Source organism: Elaeis guineensis, chromosome 5, assembly GCF_000442705.2.
Source record: "Elaeis guineensis isolate ETL-2024a chromosome 5, EG11, whole genome shotgun sequence".
NCBI classification, from domain to species: domain Eukaryota; kingdom Viridiplantae; phylum Streptophyta; class Magnoliopsida; order Arecales; family Arecaceae; genus Elaeis; species Elaeis guineensis.
In genome coordinates, this window is record NC_025997.2 from 3,327,948 (window position 1) to 3,346,866 (window position 18,919).

An 18,919-nucleotide genomic window follows, 5' to 3' on the forward strand; every position below is an offset into this window, starting at 1 on the left:
TATTTTTGAACAATAAAGCTCTGAAAATATCTAAAATTAATTATTTATTTTTATCAACGAGAAAAAACTTAGCAAATAGGGAGTAAAATATGAAATATAATAATGTATATGAAACTATTACTTAACTACCTGAATGCTTTCCAATAAATAAAAAGAAAGACCCATGTAAATTAGATGCAGCATTGTAGTTGGATGGTTGCGTGCTTGTGTTTTAACTCGGATGTTTTTGATAAATTTTATGATGGCTGGGTGCTTTTTTTATTTTAACTTAGATGTCTTAGATAATTTTTGTGCATTTTAGTTTGTTTGGATACTCTAAGATAATAGGAGACAAAATGGAAGGAAAATACATTCAAAGGGGGACAATGAGCAGGATAAGTTGTTGATTTCATTTACAGATTTTGTCGATCTTGATTGAGGCCCTCTGGAAGACTGGTAAGTACATAACCATGAAAAGAAAATTGATAAATGGTGTTTCTTATATTCCTTAAATACTTGGAGCAGATAATAGTTGTGTAAGTTTTATATTTTACAAGCCATTAGATTGTTATCGCTAATCAGGGGAATACCTGCAAAAGACACAGTTGTTTGTGAGACAGCTATTGATCTGATGTCATTGATGCATAATTTTTTCTTCTATATCTTAGAATATATATATGTTGCGGTCAATTTTTTCATCGTCTGTTCGTCAGAAATGAGCACCTGCAAAACGAAGTCCACACTGACTGGAATTATCTTCGATGGGATCCTTTGATGCTTAAAGTCAGAGAGGAAGACTGGACAACAGTAAATTTGAATGATTTGAGTAGCAGAATTTAAACCAAAAGTGGCTTACCGATGCTGTTGCCTTACCTTCTTTTATAGATGAGATTGTTATAACCGTCGGACGTGGTCTCGTATTTTATGATGCTAAATCATTGGGCCATAATTGCATGTGAATTGTTAATCCCCACTAATTGCACCGCGATATACGACTAATAACTGCCTGTGATAGTTATGGTATCGTGTTTATATATTTGACAGTCGGTCGTTGACAGTCGGTCATGAAGATAGTAAGTCGGTCATGAAGATGGTAAGTTGGGCCATGGTGAGTCGGCCATGGTAAGTCGATCATGAAGATGATCGATCGGCCATGAAGACAATTGGTCGGCCATGGTGAGTCGGCCATGAAGACGGTCGGTCGGCTACAGTGAGTCAGCCATGAAGATGGTCGGTCGGCTTGCTTGGTCGAAACTCAGTCGGTAGTCACTTTCAGGATTGTCCGTCTGTTTGGTGGACAGAGTCGGGTGTTGGTCGGATTTGGCTGGAGATTGATCGATATTTGGAGGTCAGTCGGTTTGTCCCAACAGTTGTCCCCCCACTCCTGAGTCCAATGGTGAGTTGTCACGTGCGTAGCCACGTGGTCAGTTGCTTTGGATGAAAGGAGTTGTTATCTGTTATGTCGAGTCTTGACTCTACCGCCATATTCTCTAAAATACTATCGATCATTCACTTTGTCATCCTCAAGTTGTTGTATCAGCAGGGAGATCTGGTGTCAGGCGTCATTTGCGAAGGTGAGCCGACGCCAGCCGTTATATCGGGAAGACGAACTGGCGTCATGCGTTTTAATTCTGATTTGTAGATTGTAGATCCGACTATTTCGCAGACTTCGAAATCTGCTAGTCGTATAGTTTTCGACGTATTTAGTTAGGATAACGATGGCAAGTCGAATATCCATTGTCCGGACCTTGGTCGGGCTTATACATCGTATTGTTATGATAAATGGTGGCAAATTGAATATCCCTCGACTGGCCGTGGCTGAGTCAGTATGATTCCAATCTGACCTTGGTCATCTTGGCATTTTGCCTTTCTTAGCTGATGCTAAGTCAGTAACTTAGCCAGCTGCTTCGATGGACAGCCGACTATGAGGGCAGCACGACTTTTGTGTAGAAAGTCTGCGTCGCCGGCACTGGCCTCCAGTTGTAGTTGATAGGTCGGTTTTCTAACTTTTACAGTGAAAGTCGAAATATATTCTGCACCAAGATAGTCAATTTTTTGGCTTTTATAGTGAAAGCGAAATATATTCTGTACCGAGATAAAGTCGATTATTTGGCTTTTACAGTAAAAGATGAAACATGTTCGGTGTCGAAATAGTCGATCTTCTGATTTTTACAGTGAAAGTCGAAATATAGTCGATGTCGAGATAGTCGATCTTCTGGCTTTTACAGTGAAAATCGAAATATAGTCAATGTCGAGATAATCGATCTTCTGACTTTTACAATGAAAGCTGAAGTATATTCGAAGTCGAGATAGTCGATCTTCTGGCTTTTACAGTGAAAGCCAAAATATTGATGTTGATAGGAATTGACTACTCATCATTTAATAGTCGGCTGAACTTAAAGAGTGATGCAATATATTGAATTCTCTGAGTAGTTACATTCGGAAAGAAGTCGAGTAGAACAAAATATCTATCATGTTTTTATTAGCTAATTGTCAGAACAACAACAACATCGTCATGAGGAGTTTGAATTCTCCGAACATCCTTTTCCAAGAAAGTTATTACATTGAGTTGTTGTCGTTTCGCCGACTCTTCTTCGGGAGTTATCCCTCAAGTATCCTTCAGAGCCTCTATCTCATCCCTAAGTTGGATGTATTGTTCTGTATCGTGACCATGATCACGATGGAACTAACAGTATTTCTTCTGATCGTGGCTTCTCGGTGTTGCTTTCATCGATGGAGGTTGTCGTAGATATTCTGCTCTTTCGATCTCTAGGAGGATCTGCGTACGAGGAGCAGAGAGAGGAGTATAGGAGCCATACCTATCGTAGTTCGGTCTTGGACTCCATCGTCGAGGCGAAGCTCACTCATTGGAAGGTGGCCAACTTGATTCGATCGGAGCTTCTCTCTTCTTCTGTTTCTTCATCTTCTGACCCTTACATTCTGTTTGGCGTCGGTCAGAAGCTTCATCATCCGCATGCATATACTTGTATGCACACTCTAGAAGTTTGGCATAAGTACAGGGGAGGGTCTTATCCAAAGAGTACGTGAATTGGGCCACGAAATCTCAGAGTGTTTCGGTCTTTTCCTGCTTGATCGAGAAGAGACTATCTGAGGTTCGTGGTGGCCTTCGACTAGTGCTGAAGTGGGCCATGAAGGGATATTTCAGCTGCCCGAAAGAATGAATGCTTCCCGATCGAAGTACCAGGCCCGAGCAGCCTTCCGAAGTATAGTCGGAAAGCCGATGCATAGGAGGACGTCGGTTGCCCCCCTGGATCGTCATAAGAGCCTTGTAGTTCTTAAGGTGATCAATTGGGTCGGTATAATCGTCATAGGGCTCCACATGCGGCATCTTGAACTAAGTTGGGATTGGTTCATCCAAGAGATATCGAGAGAGAGATTGAGCGACATGAAAATCGAAGTCATTCGAAGACTTCTGACCGTCTATCTGAAGTTGGGCAAGTTAGCGGTCGATTCCCTCGAACTTACGTTCATAGTCGTCGAGCCGCTGGTGGTGGGAGACTCTAGGGGTTGAACCTCCCAATGAATTAGAGGGAGAAGCAGACGGTGTTCACGATCACTTTTTCTTCCTTGGTCGATCTAACTGAGAAAGATAGGAACGCCGTGAATGATGGGTGATGCATCGAGAGCGCAGTGAGTGCCGCTACTTATCTCGATGAGAGAGCCGAGACGGCTGCTCTGGTGAAGGAGATGGAGATTGTCACGGATGATGGTGGCTGTGCCTGGAAGGCACTGAATGCGTCATCAGTGGCTCCATCGGCGGCTGTAGTGGCTAGGTCTGCTGTTGCTGGAGGCTTTTGACCGCCTTCGTGAGAACATTCATTTGCTGCATGATTGCAGCAATCTGGACGTCCGTGGTGAGCACGGAGCACGGAGAACTGGACTCTACTACCGGAGGGAGGGGAGGAGCCTCTTCCCGACGGGAAGAGTGTCTCGCTGATCTGATTGCTGTTGATCGTTGAGCTCTAGTTTTTGTCATTGCGAGTTGTTTTCTCCCCCTACCTAGCGCGCCAATCTGTTGCGGCTAATTTCCTCATCGTCTGTTCGTCGGGAACGAGCACCTGCAAAATAAAATCCATCTGATCGAAGTTGCCTCCGATGGAGATCTTCCGATGCTTAAGTCAGAGAGGGAGACTGGGCAACAATAAGTTTGAATGATTTGAGGAGCAGAGCTTAGGCCAAAAGTAGCTTATCGATGTTGTTGTCTTACTCTTTTTTATAGATGAGATTATTGTAACCGTCGGACATGATTCCGCATTTTATGGTGCTAAATCATCGGGCCATAATTACATGTGGATTGTTAATCTTCACTAATTATATCGCGATATACGACTAATAACCGTTTGTGATGGTTATGGTATCGTGTTTATATATTTGGCAGTCGGTCATTTGACAGTCGGTCATGAAGATAGTCAGTCGGCCATGAAGATGATAAGTCGGACCATGGTGAGTCAGCCATGAAGATGGTAATCGGCCATGATGAGTCGGTCATGAAGATGGTCGGTCGGCCATGAAGACGGTCGGTCGGTCATGGTGAGTCGGCCATGAAGATGATCGGTCGGCCACGGTGAGTCGACCATGAAGACGGTCGGTCGGTCATGGTGAGTCGGCCATGAAGATGGTAAGTTGGCCATAGTGAGTTGGCTATGAAAATGGTCGGTCGGCTTGCTTGGTCGAAACTCAGTCAGTAGTTGCTTTCATGATCGTCCGTCTGTTTGGTGGACATAGTCGGATGTTGATCGAATTTGATTAGAGATTGATCGATATTTGAAGATCAATCGGTTTGTCTCAATAATATATAAAGTGTAGATATAAGATAGGAGGAAGGTGCATCACTGCATGTCTGCTCGTTCTAATTTTTTCCAAACTGCCGCTCAGAAATAGAATCAAAATGGTATTCTGGCTCGTTATCTTAACCCTGGTCCAATAAAATGCGAACCTACCCATCATCATGACTTCATCATCTAGATGAGGCAAAAATGTCTTTATCGAACATGACACGCGGTCATTCTACGGCGTCTATGCACGACAGCTTGTCCCAATCGAAGGCACGTGTCACTCACGGCCCACCCATCGGAGACACGTGTCACTCACGGCACCATAACGGTGACGTTCCGGAAGAGAAAGAGCTCCCCCGCGGCCCCGCCACTACCGCGGAATAGATGCCACCCTTCCCTCGCAAGTCTCAACTCTGGAAAACACTGGCGTAGCCTATGCACAGGGAATGTGGCAAATTTGTTATTTTATTGCGATTCTTTGGTTATTTAAAAATATTCCGTCCGTTATCCATATCCCTCTCCCCCTGTCGGCCCTCGGATTTGAGCTGACGCGTATATCCACTGTGCTCCAATAAATAAAGGGGGAAGGGAGGTGGGAAAAGCGAAGGGGGTCGTTCCGTGTAACCGAATCCAAGAATCGGTTAATGGACTTCTTCTCCGAACGGCTTCGAGAAAATCCGGACGGCTCCTCTCTCTTTTTCCCCCAATCTAGCTAGGGTTTCGAATTCTCTGAGCATTTCTTGTGCGATCTCTTTCGAATCCTACCTTGGATCACCGACCGCGAAGACGAGAGGCAGTGGGAGATTAGGGTTAGGGTTCTCTGTTGCTTCTCAAATGCTCTTCCATTCGGGCGTCCGGGAGAATGAACCAGGGTTCGGCGAATCGGAGATCGGCTTATCTTACCGCGCTTACCCAAGAGATCGAGAGAAAGCTTCAGCGGGTGAGATCTTGATGTCTGACTGGAAGCCCTGTTTGCCATTTTCGTGTTTTGGTTTCTGATGATAACAATTCGATTCTTGAAACCCTGAGTCGATGGTTTCTTTGTTTCTCTGAGGGATGGGCTCTGCTTGCACTTTTTGTATCGCGTCCATTCTTGTTTTAACTGTTTAAACTTCTATAAAGATCAAGAAGCTGATGGCGAGGAGTTGTTTCTGTCTGTCGTTGCAGGCACTGAACTGTCCATCGCAGAGAGTTGACCTGTTACAGCAGTTGCTTGCTGATATAGCTTTGGAGATAGATGATCGAGCTCGAGGTACGGCTTTGCAGCTTGTAGCATGTCCATGTGAATGTCTCAAATCTGAATGGTTTCTCATTTTCATGTACTTTATTTTTTTCCTTCACGTTTTCTTCTTGATCTAAAGATATATGATAAACGGAACCTTGAGAGTAACTAAACTTTGGTTGGATGGGGACAAGATATGCTGCATCGTTGTGTTTTTGACTTTTTGGCCTTACTTGGACTCCAATTTCATGAAACTGCTTAGATGAAGCCTTGATAAACCAGCTTATGGATTTTTGTTATATGCTTTTCCATCATGTTCTTGTGTAGTACTAGTTTGTGGACGAGCCTAGTTTGTTAGGTATCTTTTCAGTTATGAGCTCTTAGACCTCAGTCTGCTGAATTACTAGTCCAAAAGTTACCGCTATGGACTCGCATGGTATCATTTGTAGAAATCCCATAGGAAGAAGACGTCAAAAACTTGGATTATGAGGGCATTTCTCAAGACGTGGCTGAAGTCCTATGCTTTTCCATGTTGTTCGTGCCCAGCGTTAGTTCATAGATAAACCTAGGTCGAAGGATTTTTATTTTTGTTATTATTTTTTTTCTGGGGAGTAATGCTACGTGTCTTCCTTTATGTGCAGACAAACAATCCACTTGCTATGTGGCAAGAGGGGATTGGCGCAACTCCTGTCTCCAAACATGGGAGGTTGGTTATGGAGTTGCCAAATCAGCAATGGTGAGCCTGATGAACATTTCATGTGCACATAACAGGGGGCCTCCAAAGCTTTCTCTTTTTCAGTTTTGAGCTCTCAGACTTTAGTCTACTGAATAACTTTTCCAAAAGTTAACCACTTCATGCTAAAAGGGCAAGCATTAAACTATCTTATTCAGATCATTAAAACATATCTTTACCATTTTCGTCCAACAAATAGGAAGTATTGACATTGATTAACAAGCACGACCATTTATCTTGAGAACCCAGGGAAAGAAAACAGACCCTATAAGCCAAATGAGCCATAAGAGAAAGCATGCTGGTAAAAGAGGTTGTACTAGGGAATCTAGATAGAAGGTAGGAGACATGATAACTATCTTGTTGAATGTAATGCATGATGGCCATGGGACACAGGAATATATACAAATGCATGAAGGAATAGGAGACATTGGTGGAGTTCTGGCACTCTGGAAGTGGAGGTCAACTTCTTATTTCTTTCTACGATATGGTTCATGACAATTTGAGAAAATTTTCTTTTTTTAATAAATGACTCATGGATGGTAATGTGAGTGATACGCCAGGTCAGACCCTTTAAAAGAAAAAAGAATTGCATAACACATGCACAATATATACTTTATGTACGTATAACTGAAGGTCGTTATCAACTAATTGATTACCCCATGGGTGTTGCACATGCACCTAAGCTAGCAACCATAAGCTTGGGAGCTTAATCTTATAAGTAAGTCATAATCTAGGCAGAGGCAGCCTAGGTGTTATGAGTTCCATGAACCACACAGGAGGTAATGCAGGTTCATTGCTTATAATGGTAATGCTTGTGCTTTTGTACATGTACCTTGTGTGCTCTTGGTTGTTGACTGGGTCCTGCATATTTTTCCAAAGCTTGTTCTGTTTTGTAAGGTTTAAATATCAATCTATCGCAATTTCTTTAGCCACGATTTACGGAAACAGAAATGTCTAAATGCCAAAGGAAAAAAAAAAAAAAAAGGTTACAGGAGAAGTAAAGCTAGCTGGAGGCTGCTTAAGCACAAAACAATATGTACAAGAGGGTCTTCAGTTACATCATTAATCATTTAAAATACAAATAATCTGACTGTCAAATGCAAAACCTAGTTCTTGCCGCAATCTGGAAAACAAATAGCTGTCAGGAAGATAAAGCATCAAGACCTTGTTACAGTAAAGCTCAATAAATTGTTGTTTCAATTGTGAACTTATTATCCAGAATCTTCTATCTAGGTAGAGTACCCACTTCAGAATATTGCTGGTATCTTGAAATGGCACCTGCTTTCTAAACACTTCTTTAGTTAAGGTGTTTCTAAATCTGACTCTGGTGACGAAAGGTATTTCTAAATCTGGCTTGAGTAATAAAGATTGTGAATTGGATCCTTTTGTTTAGAAAATAAATTGCAAATTCATCCTGTTATATGAACATTGGAGATATAGATAGCAAATGTTCTCAAAACATGGGCGTCGAGCATCTGTTAAACTTTGACAAGTAGGTACAAATACACTATCAGCCACTGTTGTCACTATGTTAAGAGTCAGATGTTCTGAAGCTATGCAATTCACATCCAACCCACAATATCATGTGCCTCACTTTGGAAAGTAAACTTTTCTTTATGTCAAAAACAGGATCTCAGAACTCTTTTACTGATATTGGACTCCTGATACAAGGGAACATGCATGAGAAATCGAAAAGCAAGATTCCATGCATGAGAAATCGAAAAGCAAGACACAAAAAAAAAATTGTTAAAGCATTTATATAATGAAGAAAATAAATGCTTTGTGGTAGGACTTGATGATGATTCATCAGATTTATTGGTCAGATGCGAAAAGAGGGCTTAAACAAAATTTATTATGGTTGCAGTAGCTTATGTAGAATATCAGCTTTGGCTTTTGGATTCATGTTTCTATATGCATTTCCAATGGCAAGTGTGCATTAGACATGTTTTATTCCTGGGGTTTGAAAAGTATTGTTGGTTTTTCCTCATGTGCATGTTCACACACGCATGGATTCATGTTCCTGTATGCACTTCCAATGGCAAGTGTACATTGGATATGCTATATTTCCTGGGATTTGAAAAATGTTGTTTGTTTGTCCTCATGTGCATATTCATGTCTGCACAAATTTGCTCATGCAAATGCAATTCTAACCCATCACTAGATTCACTACATTTGCCTGTAAGATGGATATTTTATAGAAAATCATTTTTAATCAAAGTGCCTCTTTTTTTTTTTTTTGAATGAACAATGCATCTAGAATTGTGCAAGTGTTTTAATTTTTCCATAATGTCATTGAAAACAGACATAATTGTCAGTAGGAATGAAGATGGAATTGCCAAAGCAGAAGATAGAATGGATAACTGCCTGTGTTTTTATGAAGTTCTTGCTGATCACTATGTTAGGGTTCCTGAAGATGGGAAGCACATTCTTGATTTGATTGTTCAACTTTGGAGCCAGTCTTTTGTGTCACATATATTTGCCCTTCTATTCCACAAGTGGGTATGTCTTGCATTTGTAGAAAGCCTTTGCTTGGTTTCTTTTGCATTTTTATAAATCCTTTATCGCAGTAAGTCCTTTATTGCAGTAAGCTAATACAATATATTTTTAAGATGCTGTTAAAAAGGTATTACCATTTATCTGGATGATTATTCTAGTCCTTGTAGCCAGTTTGTATACATTGCAAAGATAAAAAAACTAATTTGTCATGCTCTTTTTGGGTTAGTTGTAACTTACCTATTTGTAGTTTGTGTTGCATATTACATACCAATTATGTAGCATTATCATTCTGTAATCCTCATTTCTTTTTGAAGCTTTCTTCTAGCCCTCTAAAACTGGCAAGCATGTACAAATTTAGATGTTCTCTTGATTGAATTTTTGAGATCTTGATGTAGTTATGATTGCTTGTGGTATCATTAAAAACTGTTCACAACTGCATCCAACATTCACGGAATAAAAATATGTTTTAAAGCTTGTGTATATAATAATTAGAGAGTAAACCCAACTATATATTGACAGAAAATTTATAAGAACGACGAAAAATCTCATGCTATGGTATGCCATAGTATAAGGTGCATTTATAAGATTCAGATATACACTAGATCACCAAGAAGCTATCTTTAAAGGGTGTATTTCAAGATTTAGTTGGTACCTGTTTAAGCTGGTACCTGTTTCAGCCAAGTTTTTTAAAGTTGTAATATATTAAAAAGATAAAGAATCTTGATTAATATCTGGACTATTTTCCTGATAAGGCTTGCTATAGTAACTGGTGAGATGGGTTTGAACTCATTTGGCATTATGTTGACTTTGTGCATTCTAAAGTCCAAGCTTACCTGACTCGCTGGTTGTGCTGGCAACTTGCAAATCATTACAATTTGTACCTAATTCACAATACAATTCAACACAATTCGGAGTTCAATCTTAGCTGGTGTATTTTAATCTGGGAGTATTTGATTATTAAGACTCTAAACTACATGCCTGTTAGGAGGCCTCCATAAGTGGGATTATTTATCCAAGGAGACAAGATTTTTGGATTTTATTTGAGAAATTGGGAAGGTGAAGAGAAGTCGGTTAGAAGGAAAAAAAAAATAGAGTTCCTATTATCTCTCAAGTGACCTTATTTTGATGCCAAATATAATATAAACTGGCTAATACATAAATTTTAAATCTAATCACATGTAGTACTTCCTTTGCTCATGGATCAAAAGGTTTTGATTTATTTGTTTTGTATTTTGTAAATTCTAAGAGTTAGCTATCCTAATTAAAGTTAAATTTTTTATTAATATTTAAAAATTAGTTTCTAATCCTACACTATCGAATCAAGTTCATCGACAATTAGTGGTTTTTGAATTATGAACCCAAAATCATGTTGAAAGAACCAATCCATCAATAGAATATAGATAAAAACTATCTACATGTCATGTATGTGCATCCTCGTGTGTGCCAAAATGCATGTTTATATGTGTCGTATCTGAACATGTATGAACATGTCTAAGTTTGAGATGATTCACAAATTGAAGTTCCACATTTTGATGGTTTGTGGTTTCATTTTGTCTCTATTTCCATTAGAATAGTAACTATATTGCTGATTCTACAAGGCTAGATGCCATATGCAAAATCATAATGGTGAAGCTAGCTGTCTTGGCTTCCTCCTTTAAGTTATTAATGAATCATATATGTGCATGTGCTCTATCACGTATGCTTGTGCATATGCATGACTGTATGCAGCATATAAAAATTATCTAATGGAAACCATAATATAACAATAAATATACAGGAATTCTTGGGTTGGAGATGTGCAAGGTGGCTGGGTCATCAAAAGATAAATTGAAATGATGCTAATAGATGGACAGGCACAAATGAGGAGCGATGTTCAATGTGTAGATGTTGTGTTTGTTCCAATGCAAAACAAAGTAACACACATGAAAACTGCTAGGGGTTTTTGCAAGGCATCATCAATATTTAATGAAACAACATGCAGCTAGTAAGGCAACCCAAAAATAAACTGGTGATATGTGGGGCTAGCCTTACAAAGGTGACGTATCAAGAGTGACCATGGCCGATACAAATAATGGGACTAGATGGGTTACTAGCAGATTCGGTCATTCAACAGTCAGATCGATGACCTGATAAGGTAAATAATAGTTGTTGAACCTTCGTCCATCATGTGAGACCTGAGTGTGAGAGAGACATTGTAGAACATTAGAATATCACAACAAACTAACCCAAAAAATTATATTCACTGTATAGAATATAGCAACATTGGTCAAAATATTATGCTATTATTAACAGTTCCACTATTTATATTTAATTTTTTCAGATTTGTTCTGTTGGTCATACTCGTATCTATATGTCCTATCTGAGAATCAGGCCTTAAGAGTGTAGCAGAAAATATTGGTTATCTTGGTAATGTGAGACTGTAGGAAAAAAAAGGTCATGATGCTGCTAGCAATGAGTTGAATAGTTTGGGGATAAATTGATCGACAAAAGCATGTTTTTTAATACAGTTAGCACTCAGCCAGACTACTAGATTGGACGTTGTGTGACAATGTGATGTTGCAAGTTGATGGTGATAGGAATTTGGAGGATAGTGTGAGCTATCAAGAAATGCTCTATGGCCAAGTCACAGGGAAAGAGCTGCAAACAAGGAAATTTGAGAACCACAGAAAAGAAGCTAATGTGTAAGAAGTTGGGATACTTGAAGCTGTAAGAATCTTGAATTGGCTGACAAGGGCTTCTGAGTATAAATCACCAGCCGTTAGAAATAGCATGAAAGAGGAGATATTGGCATTTTGATGACAAGGAGTTCTTATGAGACAATTAGTCACAACTAAAGTAATTTCCCTAAAGAGACAAGATATCCAAGTGATTCTACAAATCAGGGATGTGATTTGATGTGTTATTTCAAATAATAGTAATAAAAGAATGGATCTTGAATGTTATATAGAAGGTGGGACTTAGTATGCCTTGGATGATCAGATGATGCATTGAGGAGGCTGTTCTTCCTCAAGGAATGAGGAGGGACCAAGAAAACCAGCAGGACAGGGAATGAGTATGGGTCATAATCAAGATAATGCAAAATAGAGGGCTAATCTTAGCTCAAAGATACCAGATCAGAAAGATGACTTAATTCAGGCTAAAAGATGATGGCTTATTGCTTAATGAAACAAGATAAATGCAAAGGGCCCATTTGGCGTTGGTTTTGGAGGGCTGAAAAATGCTTCTTGGCAGCTATTTTGGGTGATTTTGAGGTGTTTGGTAAAAATTTTGTAATAGCTTTTTGGCTCCTCAAAAAATTGAAAAAAAGTCTATTATGGAAAAGCTCCAATTTGTAGCTGTTGGGCAAAAGCTCGGGAAGTCATTTGGCAATAAAATTTTTTAAAAGATTAATTTTGAAATAATTTATAAGTTAACAATACTTTATAATAATAGTTTTTAATGGTGCAATATAATAATATTGCACCACTATTATCATCATTATTTTTCCATTTTAATATCTATAATATAGTATAATATAATATCATCATTATTATTCTGCTATAATAATCATATTACAATATATAATATTGTTATACTATAATAATATTACAATGTAGTACTATTATGATGAAAAAATAATATCATTTTATTATTAATATAATATAATAATATAATAAAAGTATTATTATCTTTTATAATAAATTTAAAATTTTATTACTGATCACGTTATTTAGGTTAAATATCAAAGTTTATAAATTACGAATGCTTTAGCAGTTTTGATAGTACAAACAATTAGATGATTGAAGGCACTATATAATGTCTATTGTTATTATTTCCTGATACTAAAACACTTTCTCAGCTCGGTTACCAAACAGATGTTAAAATCCTGTAATTACCAAACAGTAAGCAATATTTTATTAAAAGCTCTACTAGCGAAAACTCTACCGCCCAAAGCTTTGCAAACAAGTGCTCTATTGCCTACAGCAATGCCAACGGGGCCCATTTTTATCAAAAAAAAAAAAAGAAAAATTAAGAACAAAAGTACATAAAAATATTGGCATGTTTACATACTCTGCTTTGGTTCAGTTAGAGGAGCATAGAGGTGGTTGAAGGGAAACATGACACGGGTTAATTTTATTTCTAAGAAAACCAAATGCAACATATATTTTCTATAGCATCCTTAATTTGAAAAACAAGTTGAAGCACTTTAGGTCATCTAAGTTCAGTATTTTATAATTGTATGTGATCAAAAGGTTGTTTTCTGCACATATATATTTTTAGTTGACCTAGCTGCTTTACATTGGTACTCTTTGCAGTTGTTTGAAGTTCCTATTGAAAATACTGAAGCCTTGCTACGTTATGGATCTGCACTTGTTCAAGGTGCTAGAAATGTTTTCTGGTATGTGTCGGAAGTCATTTTTTTTTGTAGTAACTATCCTTTGATTACTTTGATTTAACTGCTTATGATGTATGGCCTATGATTAATATGTTAGGAATTTGAGAGGAGCAAATATTGGACTAGGAACCCCATTCCCTTAGGGAATAAAGTGAAATTTATAAAAGTGCAAAAGACTCGCCAAATGCACATTGTCATGCTAAGATAAGCATGCATGAAATCTATCAATCTTTTGTGCTATACTAAGTTGGAAATCAACAATGTGTTACATGGTGTTTAAGAATGTGATGATTGAGATATAAAAATTTTTAGAGAGAGAGAAAGAGAGATGTTATCTTTGAATTTTTTACATTTGGTTTCAGTTTAGGATTTCTTGAAATTTTCATACTAATTTTCAGGACCATTTTTTGCCAAAACAAACCAAAACAATCTCTAGTGGGTTCAAGTCCTATCTACATGTCCTTTACTAGATATAGGTTCTATTAGGATAGATTTTGAGACATCGAATTCTTTAAAATTTGTGGATTATGTTGGATGAAGTGGCTTCTTCATGGACTTCTCCTCAGCTCTTATGTCCTTTCGCTTTGTACTTTTTGCCTCTTCTATCCTAATCCTTATTTGTCCCCTTCTTTACTCTCTTATTGTTTTGGCTGTCATAAAAGAAGAAATTTCAGGTATGTCCTGATTTGGAATTTTATTCTACTTAGAAAAATGGTAGGCAAAAGGGTGTCCTCTCTCTCTCTCTCTCTCTCTCTCTGTGTGTGTGTGTGTGCCTTGCTATATATACACACACATATGTAGACGTATATGTATGCGTGCATGTATCCAAGAATGGTCACTGATAGACATCAATATTGAACAAGCTCCAAGAGAGGGGAGACCACTGTTTGCTCACTTGTAGTAACTTGTTTATTTATGATAATGCTTTCTTGAATTACTTATGTTAATAAAATATGCATAGTAATTTACTACCCAAAGTATAATACTCGTCTGAAACACTTAATAGACTGAGATGTACATTTGTTAGTAAGTGATGCATAATTTATTGAAAGTGATTATACCTTGTACAAAAATAAAATATTTCTCATTGTTTTCAGCAGCAAAAAGTCTGATGTTGAGAGTTTAATATTTTAAATAAATTTTGGGTTATGTGAAGGTTGGCTACTAAATATTGACACATCCATCAAATAAGCCAACTGAGACCAGCCATGAATGAGGAGATTCTTCATTTAGCATGTAGAAATATGGATTGGAAAGGAAATGTAACAAACTGTAGTGGAGTTTTCGGCAAATCCAATAAACGTGAGGGAAACGAAGAATGCCTCTATTCATCTGCTTGAATTTCTGTTAGTACAATAACTTAGTTTCATTGGCACACTAAAAATCCAAAGAGAAAGGAGGTATGGAAGGAATGAGGGAAGCTTCAGAACATACATAAATGTTGTTTCAGATAGTCAAAACCAGCGTAAAACCGTCCCATTAATATTATAATGGTACAGGTCAAGACAGATTGGTTCAGTAAGACATCTACTGGTGAATTATACACTTCTGAGTCATCACAATTAGCCTATTCATCATGCATGGCCATGCTGACGGTACTCACGATTCTTGCAGTGGGCTTCGTGAGAGTAATTTGTGATGGCGGTCTTCAAGATTTTGTGGAAATTAATTTTACTGAGCAATTAATTTTGCCACTATTCATCTGGTCCCTCGATGAAGTTGTTCATGCATAGTATGAAACATGTTTGATCTTTGACCTCGGAATGGACCTAGTCATAACCAAGCAATTTGGTTCATGACTCCTCTAATTCAACCTTGGTCCAATTTTCATGATCAACAGGTTCAAATGGTGCACTAGATCACCTAGTCTGAAACTACGGTTGAAGTAACTCTTCATAAAATAAAATTGCTTTGCTTATATTAATTTGTTTGGTCTTATGGCTTTTTGAAAGAGGAGTTAGATCATTTCGTTACGTCTGTTGGCAGGATTGATATACAAACAAATACAAGGCGATTTTTATCATTGTTCCATGTAAGATATATATTGTTACCTGTAACCACTTATTTTATTCTTTGTTTCCCTTTATTCGATTGTGTCATATTTTGTGAACTTATCCGGTAAATCCATCTCTTTAACCAGTATCTTCTTGAAGAGGTTGCACTGGTCCCAGAACGGAGCAATAAAATTTCTTTGCAGGTTCATTTTCCTTTTTCCAACTTATGTAGTCATTTTATATGATCAGTCTTTCATATTGTCCTGTAAGCTTGCAAGTCCCGGTTCAGTTTCTGATTCACCTTTGTTTTATTATTTCTTTCAGGCCCGTCGAGACCTGTTTTTACTCATATCCAGATTCTTATTTTTTTACAACTTAGGTGTGGAATTATTAGCTTTCCATCACCCTCTGAATTAAACTACTGCATCCATCCTGTGATGTTCTGTGATGTTGTTGTGACATGCAGGTGACTTTCTTGAAATTTTTCTACAGCAGTTTCCTACATTTCCAAATTCTTTTTTTGTTGGTGGTCCAGCAGACATATTTGTTATTGAGCTTACAGATCAGGTATATGCTTTTGCAAGATGAATAGCCATAGCCACACGATTTTCTGGTGCTAATGATAATATCAATTGTACCTGCATTGTTTACATTGACAGCTTCAGAAGCTGAAAGTGGAGCCAGTGCTTCTGCATTACCTTTCTCACATGAGTGCCCTACAAGGTTGTAATTAGCCCAAGATTTGATACACTACTTATGCCATAATCAAAAAAATGATTTTTGAATTTAAACCAACCTTTATTTAATTTGAAGTTAAATCAGCTCACTCTTTCAGTAATATTTACTTTTTAAATTCAATGGCAACTAAATTTTGTAGGATTAGAACTGAGGATGAGTACAAGCACAAGATTGAAGTCATGCCTATACAGCTTCACATCTCCTGGGGGTCCTATGTATCCAACAAGAGCTGTGCGTCATGCGGCCTGGGATATACTGGATTTTCTTTTCCCTGTAAGTTTCCTTGTACCTTATTTGTACACAAATAGGAGATTTGGATAGATGCTGAAGAATCTATAAAGTATTACATAGTTAATCATCCACCAGTGGGTCTGTATAGCTTGTTTTGGCATGATTTCCATGTTGTTTATCATATCATCTTTACAATTTTTGTGCCTATCATTTTGTGAATGAGCCGTATCCTGTCCTATGTTATGGTACCATTTATTCCATGAACTTTGATTAACTAGAACAAACAGCCAGCTTTTCGGTAATATCTTGTAAAAAATATGTTATGTGTAGCAATTTATGATAATGAATGTAATGTGCACCAAAAGGGTGCATTGGTAGCTAAGCAATTGAGCATAATGGAATCAATTCTGGAAGTTTGTTTAATCTCAATTTCTGAGAGAATTGAACGGGTTTTAGTGAACTAACGTCTGCTAGGAGTGCAATTGAGCGAGTCAAGCTGAGTAACTTAAAGCTCGAGGTTGACTCGATTCAAAATACTTGGGCTCGAAACTCAACTCGAGATCTATCGAGCCTTCATATCCGAAGCTTGAGTTCGGCTCGATAAGAAAAGAGCAAAACTTGAGAACGGCTCGACTTGACTTGAATATCAACCAAACCATACCCTCAAGCTTGAGTTCAAGCTTGAATTTGAGCCCTAAACTACTATTATATATATATATAAACTCAAATGATGATTTTTTAGAATGCTTATTGATAATTAAATGATGATCGGAAACATAATAGAGATTTGACATTTCCATTTAAAGTGTCAATGATCTAAATCCTTGCTGGAAAGATGCACCTTGTCATTCTGTAGTAGTTACTTGGTGACTTAATTTTTGCACACATGCATGAAACCCAGATGCTTGTATTGAATTTACAGTCCTCAATTTGTTTCCCTGATAAAAATTAACACATCTGTGCACATACATAGAAATTGAACGCTTGCAGTGAGGTGTAAATTGTTAAAATCATGGTATATACAATAATTATGTGGCGCATGATAGGTGGATGCTTGTGGTGCGTCAAGTGTGTTCTGCCAAGCTCATAGACATAGTCTTGCTAATAACTAGCAGTCTTTGCGTTAGTCAGTATTTTAGCAATCTTAAAATATATAAAATTGCCAACGATTCTTGTTTGCTTCTATTTTCCAATTCGATATCACCAAAAATGTTTTCTACGTGCATTTTTGTAAGTTTCTTGTCAGGTGTGTCTTTGTTGCATACATGTTCTTTGAGAGAGCTAGTTGGATGCCTAGTTCTTGTGGGGCCTAGCTGGATGTCTATATCACATCGTTGTACACGTTGCTGGCAATGGCCAAAACAAGTAGTTAATGTGGATTCTGGAGTCTCAGCAAATTTAGGGATACAAGATTCTTTGAGTGGACTAATGGGATCTAGGAATGTGATGTTTGTGCCCAATTGTACCCTACTTCCTTTCTGCCCCTTTGATTCTCCGCAGCCCTTCTGCAGCTTGACTGACTTCAAGTTACAAGAAGCCAGAACAGAACACTTTCATGAAGATATAAGAAACAAAAAAACCAGGAGGCACCAAAATAAACTCTGTTTTTGGACTGAAATAATGGCGCGTTGCGGATTTTGCGTGGCTGTTGCGGCAATCCAAATGTCATTTGCCAGAAATCCTATGAATCAGGCATGCAGGTGTGATATGCTCTGGGAGTATAGATGTAGTAGATTATATTTCAGATCACCGATGTGAGATTATCATTCAACTTCGTAGAAGTTGCGTCAAATGTTGGAAGACGTAATATGTCAGCTAACTTGACCATTAATGCATATGTAAGGTTGGAATACGTTTGCATTTTGTGAAGATATGGTTAAAATCTGCACGATAGAATCCCTTTTTTTTTGGTATTGATTTTTTTTTTCTCCCTTTGTTGGTATTTACTTGTGATTTGGTGACTTTTTTGGGTGACAGGTTGGACGGTACCCGCGGCATGTTATTAGCCTTTTCTTCCGACTGCTTTATCCTTGGTGTTGGCCCTCATCTTGCTGGAATTTCATTATGACGTGTGTCAGAACTATTATGTATTATATTTTGCGGTTGATTCTTTCTAGTTGGGAAAGCATGAGGAGATCTAAGAATGCATAGCAGAATATATAGAACCGGAGAGTTGGAATTATGTTGGGAGGGTATCTGTATTACCCAATGTTGTATTGTGGATTTTGCTTGATGTGCTCACACGTTTGCCAAGCATCATAACGGCTGATCGTTCCCTTGTTTGTTGAGGTACTTGTTAAATTTTCTTGACAGGTCAATGCTAAATTGATAATGCAGCAGCTATTTGCTTTACGA

At 38.0% G+C, this 18,919-nt stretch overlaps 1 protein-coding gene across 8 annotated transcripts; it reads left to right on the forward strand.

Annotated features, from left to right (window-relative positions):
* The first annotated feature begins 5,297 nt into the window (after positions 1-5,297).
* LOC105044450 (uncharacterized) lies at positions 5,298-18,916 on the forward strand. 8 transcript variants are annotated; one of them, XM_073257149.1, is made up of 13 exons: positions 5,298-5,715; positions 5,943-6,027; positions 6,639-6,733; positions 9,133-9,229; positions 13,522-13,604; positions 15,588-15,633; positions 15,742-15,798; positions 15,920-15,974; positions 16,062-16,162; positions 16,255-16,318; positions 16,473-16,606; positions 18,065-18,264; positions 18,542-18,916. In XM_073257149.1, exons 2-13 carry the CDS (start codon positions 6,013-6,015, stop codon positions 18,630-18,632), a joined length of 1,038 nt encoding a protein of 345 aa, XP_073113250.1. In that variant the 5' UTR covers positions 5,298-5,715; positions 5,943-6,012; the 3' UTR covers positions 18,633-18,916. The 8 variants fall into 8 exon arrangements, 6 of the variants coding, with proteins under 6 accessions (XP_073113250.1, XP_010920659.1, XP_073113251.1 ...); XR_831907.4 differs by lacking the exon at positions 6,639-6,733 and having other exon boundaries at positions 5,313-5,715; positions 9,033-9,229; positions 18,065-18,402; XR_831906.4 differs by lacking the exon at positions 6,639-6,733 and having other exon boundaries at positions 5,313-5,715; positions 9,033-9,229; positions 18,065-18,407; positions 18,542-18,680.
* Positions 18,917-18,919: the final 3 nt, after the last annotated feature.

Bases quoted from the DNA above. Each gene is read 5' to 3' on its own strand.
- LOC105044450 (XM_010922357.4), top strand. From the start codon at position 5,638: ATGAACCAGGGTTCGGCGAATCGGAGATCGGCTTATCTTACCGCGCTT. The intron at 13,605-15,587 runs GTATGTGTCGGA...GTCTGTTGGCAG, and splicing joins GGTGCTAGAAATGTTTTCTG to GATTGATATACAAACAAATA. The intron at 15,975-16,061 runs GTGTGGAATTAT...TGTGACATGCAG, and splicing joins CTTATTTTTTTACAACTTAG to GTGACTTTCTTGAAATTTTT.